Source organism: Poecilia latipinna, unplaced genomic scaffold, assembly GCF_001443285.1.
Source record: "Poecilia latipinna isolate Pla-1442-1.1 unplaced genomic scaffold, P_latipinna-1.0 Scaffold3704, whole genome shotgun sequence".
NCBI classification, from domain to species: domain Eukaryota; kingdom Metazoa; phylum Chordata; class Actinopteri; order Cyprinodontiformes; family Poeciliidae; genus Poecilia; species Poecilia latipinna.
In genome coordinates this window covers 14,582-23,176 of record NW_015116320.1, presented here as the reverse complement: position 1 = coordinate 23,176, position 8,595 = coordinate 14,582, and the positions used below count along the sequence as shown (strand labels likewise).

The 8,595-nt window shown below is 40.6% G+C and overlaps 1 protein-coding gene and 1 long non-coding RNA gene across 2 annotated transcripts in view; one reads left to right on the top strand and one right to left on the bottom strand.

The window, feature by feature from the left end:
• LOC106941498 (uncharacterized) overlaps nucleotides 1-7,389 on the top strand; it is a 21,342-nt gene extending 13,953 nt beyond the window's left edge. Inside the window, exon 2 of the long non-coding RNA XR_001423385.1 lies at nucleotides 4,391-7,389. This is a non-coding gene — a long non-coding RNA (uncharacterized LOC106941498). The remainder of the gene's footprint in view (nucleotides 1-4,390) is intronic.
• The window catches only part of LOC106941497 (HMG box transcription factor BBX-like), a 19,428-nt gene that overhangs the window by 6,248 nt on the left and 4,585 nt on the right, over nucleotides 1-8,595 (bottom strand). The window contains exons 2-4 of the mRNA XM_015024546.1: nucleotides 2,735-3,569; nucleotides 2,487-2,619; nucleotides 1,803-1,954 (exon numbers count right to left, since the gene is read on the bottom strand). Coding sequence (XP_014880032.1) covers nucleotides 1,803-1,954; nucleotides 2,487-2,619; nucleotides 2,735-3,569 — 1,120 coding nt within the window. The remainder of the gene's footprint in view (nucleotides 1-1,802; nucleotides 1,955-2,486; nucleotides 2,620-2,734; nucleotides 3,570-8,595) is intronic.

The window sequence follows — 8,595 nt, the reverse complement described above, 5'->3', positions numbered from 1 at the left end:
CAGCCGTTGCAATTTCTAAAAGTTAAACAAGTGACAAAAACTGAGCTAATCCCCTCTGTTCGTAAAACGTAGAGAGATTACAGTCATCAAACAGCTCCTACAGCATATTTAATCCTTGTGTGTGCAAGGACTGAGGCAAACGTGGAGGACTGTGGCAAATGATATAAGTTTTACGGGTGTGGGGTTGGTTGGACCCCATTTGTAAACAGAAGGGTTAAAATAAAACAATTGACCAATATAAATAGAAATTCACCCATTCTTGCATCTTGACAGAACTAACAGAAACTAAACTGTTTATAGATTTGTATCATGGAGAATCTAATTTCTAATCTTTATTTTAAGTCGTATTTAATAGACATATCTAATAACAAATGATGGCACTACTAATATTTTCGTGACAGATTTCTCCTTGTCCTGTATTGGGATAAAATGGTTTTCTGGACACAATGAATCACATAGCGACCAATAGGCACTGTCCAGTCCAGAAATGCATATCAATTAGCAGCAGTATGAAAGACATACAAATAATGAACTATACTACATTAAGAAATTGTTTTTAAGCCTCGGTGCTACATGAAGCTCATTTTGAAACAATGCAAGTTAAAAATTATATTTTGTATATATATACTGCCACCCCTGAAAAAATCATTGCCCCCCTCTTGTCACCCCATAAATATTTTTCTAGATCCGCCCCTGCTTGAAGACTTGAAGAATTGCTGACAATACTTATTTCACAACTACAGTCTTAAAAACAACAACAAAAATAATTAAAATAAATATCAATAATTTTCACTTCTTTAAATCCAAATTAAGTCAGCAGCCTTTTCAGACCCTCTGGCCATAAAGGACCCAATAAATGCTAACATTTTAATATAGATCACAGATATAGAAATCTACCATTTGTTTATTGTAAATATTAAATTTGATTTAATGGTTCCAGCATAAGGATTGAAGGACTTCATATTTTTTAAGGTTGACTATAACATGATAAAAGTCAAGTCGAAGTCAACTTTTCGCGATGACATCATAGTGACGTAAGTGCAAAATGCTTCTTGGACGCTTTATCAGCTATATGCACGGCAAATATTGATAAAAAAAGCACTTTTAACAAGTCTATTATGCAGAATTAAAATAAGAAACAATCTGGAAAAATCTGTTTTGTCACGTGATTGGGACTAGTCGACTGGCCTCGTAAAAAATCATTGCAGAGTAAAGAATTGACTAGTCGATTAGTTGGTGCAACCCCCAATTCCAGCATAGATAAATTAACAGATTTCAAATTGTTTAACATTTAAATTTAAGACTTTAAGGAGCCGGCAAGTTTACTTTGTAAAAATGCAAAGAACAATCTTCATAGTTAGATTGCTTTGTTACCATAGCTACAATCTGATGCTATGAGTTTAACCTTTGAGTCTGAGTCCTTTTGTTCACAAATCACAGTAAACTACAATTATCACTGATTGCTTTTAAGGTTAGCCAATTAACCCTTGTGTGTGCGAGGACTGAGGCAAACGTAGAGGACTATGGCAAATGATACAAGTTTTACGTGTGTGGGGTCGGTTGGACCCCATTTCTACATACAAGGGTTAAACTAGGTCCCCTGTCCCAGATTTCTCTAATTCTATGAGAAATGCTGTTAGTGATTTTGATGTTCTTAGCAGCAAGAGGTTTTCTTAATAAAAAACAAAAATAAGCTACACTTAGCCTGGTAGGGGGCAGGCGGCCCGCCAGACTTATAATACATGAAACCCTGGTATTGCTTTGTTCAGTGGAGTGACCTTTCGTATAAACAGCATTCTGACCTTGTGGAGCTTTAGAGGGTTCATCTATGCTAGAGAAGCAGTCAGTTTTCTTTTTCTTGGCAACAGCTGTCCCCTTCTTATCAAAGGTAAGTGGACTGTACTGTGGCAGGCTGTTGAACTTCTTTTCAAACTCCTCTTCTAGTTTTCCCAGGCTGAAAAATCAAGACCAAAGTTAGATCACAAACAGTGGAGGCAATAATTGTTTGGTACCCATTTTTTAAAGGTTTTGAATGCTCTAGTGGCCTTTATTTGATAGTGAATTAAAAGGAAAGGGGGTAACGAGAGAAGGGGAAAGTCATGCAGCATTGGTCACCAGGCTGGGAATCACGTCGAGTACTAAGGCCTCTCTATGTGGGTTGTGCTTAACCCCTTTAAATGGCTTACAAAGAAATGAAATAATTTAAACCAAGAAGCTTGATTCTGATAGGGAAGGACCCCAGCATCTCATTTCATTATATTTTAAAAGGATGTAATGTAAAAGAAAACCAAATTTGGAAAATATATTTTTTTATTGCATAACACAGGAGATGTGTCATGTTTTTCCACTGATATTCTTACAAGTCCTCATTGGTGATGAACCCTAAATCCTTAAGACTGAAAGCCCTACTTGCCATCACCCTAATCTTTAGCTCTTTCCACAGATTTTACATGACTTAAATGTATTTGTGGTGGGATATGACAAACCTCTGTAAAGACTCTTCTTTGGACTTGGACTTTTTTAGCTTCTTGGTATTACTTGGTCCCACGTGTGAAACTGTCCAGCTGTCCTGACTCCAGTTAGAATCATGATCAAATGCGCGGAAAGCACCTCTTTTACCTGCAGAAATGAGTCAGCCATATTAGTAATGTTTATCAGCATTCCTTAACTACATATTTTTACAAGACTAGAGTGGAATGTTTAATCTATTTGGTTGAGAATTCAAATTAAATACCTCTGTCTATATTGGCTCTCAATGAAGTTAGCATTCCCTCAGACACAAGAGTTTTGTACAAGGCACCCTTACAGCTTCGCTCGGATTTTCTGGAGCCATGGTTGTGTGTGTTCAGCTCACAGGTTGTGTCACTAGCCTTTTGTTGTTCTTTCTCCTTGTGCTTCTCCTTGTCCTCTTCTTTGGGCTTCACTGGCGATTGGCCACAGTTGGGCTGGGGACACTCTGGCCTGCAGCCTTGAAGGCCTGTGGTTTCACCATCTACACTTTCTGCTTCAGTCCTGGCCTCAATGCCAGGCACTACTTTCTTTCTCTCCCCTTCAGAGGACCCCTGCAGCTTGCTGCTGTCTTCCAACTCTTCTTCTTTCGCTTTAACCAGTATCTTAACTTTGGTCTTAGTTTTCTTTTGTGGCAGACCAGAGCTTCTACTGATAAGACTGGGAGGGGTCTTCTTCTTGGATTTATCCTCTTTGTCAATCCAGGCTCCTCTTGCCACTGCCTCAATGGTGCTGTCCACATTTGATTCAAAGTGCTGACAATTCATGCCCACTCTCTTTTCTGAACATGGGATGTCATTAGACTTCACCTCCTCATATTTCTTGTTCTTCTTTTTGACACATCCACTTTGGCTTGTTTGCTGAACAGTGGGGGTGGATGTTCCAGAGGAAGGAGATGGAGGGGAGGGCGATCTATGAGGAGGTCTACAGCAGTCAGAGTTGTCTCTCTCCTCCTTAACTCCTGGCTTCATGGATATTTGCTTGAGAGTTGCTGTGGAGCAGTTGTCATCGGGCTGAGACACTATTGAGTCTACTTTCCCTGCTTCTGATGCTAAACACATCTAAAAAACAAAACAAAACAATTACATTATGTGAATCTGTATTTTCGATAATACCCTCCACATATCCTATATAATCGTAATGATTCAATTCAGGATATAAAACAGCAGGGATGGAGTTAAGACCAGTCATTCTGAGATGAATATCAAGGTCAAATATTTAGAACTTCTGACAAATATTTTAGGCATTGCCTTTTGCACACCAAAAAATGCAAAGATTAATGGGAAAAATTTTTTTAATTATTCAAACAAAGTGTAGTTTGATCAACTTAGTAATTTTTGGTAAAAGCCACTGCAGTTTTTAGCCAATTGTAGAAATGTACATAATAGTGATAATAATATATTACTATTTTTACAAGTTTAGCAGCAATATGAGACACCATATATCAGTAAGGCACAGATCTCAGAGATAGCAATGTTGGCTCCTTTGTGTCGAGCCCATTATTACTGTATGTTCAACAAAGCAGAGTCGCAAACGTAAGTAAAAAGGTGAGCGAGGAACACCTATGTTGGGTGATCGTTGAGGGAGGGGATGCTGTTGGGAACCGGGGTTGTGGGAATGGCTGTTTTGCTGCTTTTCCCCTCCTTATCCACTAGAGGGTGCCAAGAGGCTGCACCTACCTGGAGGGCATAGCTGTGGTTCCTGGATCCAGCGCACCTGCGACCTACAATCTCATCATCTGTGAGGAGTATATGAGCAGGAGGCTGCTGGCACTTCAGCGCCAGAGTGTTTGCCAGTAATGGTACTCCAGCACCCCGAGTTTGCTCTCTGTAATCTCACCAAATTGACTCTTAGTAATATTTCCTTGTTGCCTCCTCCTCAGGTGTTTTCCTAGTGACACCTTGGACCCGATCTCTGTGAAGCCCTGGGTTTACTGCTTTCTGGATTATCTCCCTCGTGACGCTGTGGATGTTACCCACTGGTTGCCTGAGTTCCATCGTCAACTCGGCAATCAACCTTACCTCTTGAATTTTCTGGCCGGCAGCCCATCTCGCTCCTCACCTCCTCCGCTCCAGTGCTTGCCTGTCCGCCCTCCACTGCAGCCTCCACTACCATCAAGAAACCCTCTTCATCCGAACACAGTCCCGGTGACTACAGTACTTCACCTCAATACTCCGGCGACACTGGTTGCAGCCCCCCACGGTCCAGACAGCCAAATTCAAACTCTTTGTTTAAATAAACTTTATTTTACTGATTGCTGTTCTCCAAGTGGTGTTCTGCATGTGGGTCAGAAAACTAGAATCCAACATGACAGAACACTCTGGCCAACAGACAAACCCAGGAGACACACTCCGGAGAACTTTAGAGGAACAACACTCTCTCATTCAGAACTATGACACTTTATAGGAACTAAATAATCGTCAAGCAGAAACTAACTGCCACCTTGAAGAACTCGCTAACTTTTTACAAAACTCTTTTCAACAGACTTCCACTGCCGCTGCGACGACAGCTCAAGTCCCTGCCTCCAGGTCTGAAACTCCAATCCGTGCCACGTTTTCCGACCTATGACTACTACACAATCCCCGCATTAACTGGTCAGAAAAACATATTGTACCATGGTCACTAAACTGTTACTCCACCTGTCTCCGCTCAGCAGTCCCTCCAGGTCCTCCACCAGTGAAACAGCATGAAGCTGACCCACCTGATCTCTCCACCATCCAGTGAATTATCATGATCTAGCACCGGTTTTCAGTAAGTCCAAAGCACTATCTCTTCCGCCTCATCATCCTTATGATTGTGCAATCGATCTCCCTGGAGCACTACTACCCAACACTCGCCTGTATCACATATCACAACCTGAAAGAGAGACTATGGAGAGATGCATAAAGGAGTCCCTGGCTGCCGGCATCATCCGCCCTTCATCCTCACCTTTGGGTGCAGGATTCTTCTTCGTAGGGATTGAGGTTTGAATCAAATTACTGTTAAAAACAAATACCCTTTGCCACTTCTTTCATCAGCTTTTGAACCAGTCCATGAAGCCACCATTTTTACTAAACTCAACCTCAGAAATGCGTATCATTTCCTTCGCATCCACGAAGGGGATGAGTGGAAGACGGCATTCAAAACAACCCTAGGTCATTTCGAGTATCTGGTTATGCCCTTTGGCCTGTCTTGTGCCCCAGCCTGTTTTCAAGCCTTAGTGAACGATGTCCTGAGAGATTTTCTGAACATGTTTGTGCTTGTCTACCTCAATTATATTTTGATTTATTCTAAGACTCTCTCAGAACACATGAATCATGTCCGCTTCATCCTGTAGCGCCTCCTGGAGAACAAGCTGAAAAGTGTGAGTTTCATCGACCCTCTGTTACTTTCCTGGGATTCATACTAGAGGGTGGACAGGTAAGACCCAAGGAGGAAAAGATCAAAGCGGTGTTGGAATGGTCCACTCCTGAAACTCGTAAGCAGCTCCAAAGATTCCTTGGGTTCGCCAACTTCTATCGCTGTTTCATCAGAAACTACAGTCAAATAGCACAACCTCTAACTGCCCTCACCTCCACTAAGACATAGTTTTTCTGGACCCCTGAAGAAGATGCAGCATTAATCCAGCACAAAACATTTTTCACCAAGGCACCTATCCTCATCCAACCAGATCCCTCCAAACAATTTATTGTAGAAGTAGATGCATCTGAGACAGGAGATGCATCTACTGTTCTTTCACAATTTTCAGAGCTTGACCACAAAACTCACCCTTGTGCTTTTTTCTCCCACAGATTGTCTCCTGCGGAGCAAAATTATGATGTGGGTGATCAAAAACTGCTCGCCATAAAGCTTGCTCTTGTAATTTTGTTGCTCTGCACAAAATAATCAACCCGTATTTTATTTTGGCGGGTCAAACTGACTGCACACTTTAAGTTCCGGGTCACAGGTGAATTCGGATCTCCTCCATTGCTGTTGCTGCTGTCACTGTGGCTAGTTGCTTGTGTTGGCATCTTCCAAAATCATGGAAGAATACGGCTGGATCGAGCCCTATTAACACAGCCGAAGGATTATATTGGGTATTTTCTGGCAACCGCTCAACGGTGAGTCGTTTGTTTTACGTACTTTTTTTTTTTTTTTATAATAGAAATGTGGTGGCGACACGCCCACTCAATCTATGTATTGGTGATTTAAAAATGGTCTTATTGATTAAAAGGTCATTCTCTTTTTGTTAATTTTGTGGCCGAATAGATGATATATCCTCAAAATATTAAATACGCCCTTTGATTTTTGTAAATTTGTCCTTTTAGGATAGTTTTAGTTACTTTTCATTGATTTTGTTGGCGGCCTATAGAACTCTGGAATTGGTTAATTTCTTTGGAGTTGCACAACAAAACAAAAGAAAAAAGGAAAAACAATTGTTTATTGAAACAATACTGAAGTCGATTAAGTTTAATTGACTCTAATGTCAATTAAACTTAGGTACAACTTAAAAGTCCACTTTAATTTGATCTGTAACTTTATTTGGATCTGTAACATTAATGTGATCTTTAATTTGAAATTCATTTGAATAATTCCTGAGAAATACTTTATGGAATATAGCTATTTTTTAAATTATTGAATGTTTAGTTATTTTTGGATAACAGTTTAACCCTGTTTAAATGTGAATGCTAATTTGTTTTTATTTTTATTTATGACCTTGTTTCGGTCAGGTTTTTTTCCACCCCCCTGTTTCAAGCCAGGATGGCGAGCTACCAGATCACTGCAGCTTTCCGGTAGGACTTAATTGAACCAAACTACTTTATTCATTCTGGACCTACTGCCTTGGATCATGGACTAAAAACAGTCAGATTATTGATTGATGGACTATTAATCACCCAGGATTCAAGAACAGACTTAAAATAGGAAAAAAAAAACTCTTGGGTGTCATCAGGGTTTATTGTTTTGTTGTTTTTGTTTTTCTTCTTGTGTCTTTTGGTTATATTCATAGAAAATCACTATTATTATAAATATTATTATTGAATACCTTCCTAAATATATGCAAAAATATAAGCTTGAATAGAATAACTTGAATTTACTTTCTGTCTGATAGTGTTTTATTCACACACACGGGCTCCACAGCCAGACCTTTCTGACTGCCTATTATTATATTTGGCCATAGTCAGGGGCCAAGCCTTAATTAGCGTTGCACTCTGGAAGAGTGGTGGAACTGGTTGGAGGGTGCGAATCATCCCGTGCTGGTCTGGACGGATTACAAGAATCTTTCATATCTTCAATCTGCTAAAAGACTCGATACCCATCAATCCTGTTGGTCATTGTTTTTCTCTCGGTTTAATCTGTCTATCTCTTACTGTCCAGGCTCCAGGAACATTAAACCTCTGCCCAGAATACATTCTCTAGATGACTCTGAGAAGACCCCTGCCACCATCTTGCCCCCCAGTTGTACCGTCGCAGCCATTACCTGGGAGATTGAGGATCTCATTAAGCAAGTACAGCAGTCTGAACCCAACCCTGGCACCGGTCCCACTAACAAGAGATACATCCCCACCTCCGTCAGAGCCTGCTTAATCCATTGAATGCATTCAGCCAAATTTTCAGTCCCTCTTGAAAATGAGATCTGGATCTCAACAGGGTTTACCTGGTTAAATAAAGGAAATAAAAATAAAAAAAATACTGGTATCACTCCCTTATTTCCCGTCGATTCTGGTGGCCATCCATTCATAAAGACGTCAAAGAGTATGTTCTTGCTTGTCCCACCTGCGCTTGGAACAAGTTCTGCCATCAATCTCCATCTGGTCTGCAACAGCAGTTGTCCATACCCAAACGCTCCTGGTTACACATAGCCGTCACCTTCATCACCAGACTACCCATCTCCAAAGGTTTGACCACCATATACACTATTGTCGACTGTTTTTCTAAATCCTGCCTTTTAATCCCTCTAAGAAAGCTTCCTTCAGCCTTCTAGATTGTGCAGCTCCTGGTAAAACATGTATTCCAATTACACGGCATCCCACAAGAAATCTTATCTGACCGCGGACCACAATTCATAGCCCAGGTTTGGAAACATTTTTGTTCAGCCCTTGAAGCTACAGTATCTCTAACCTCTGGTTA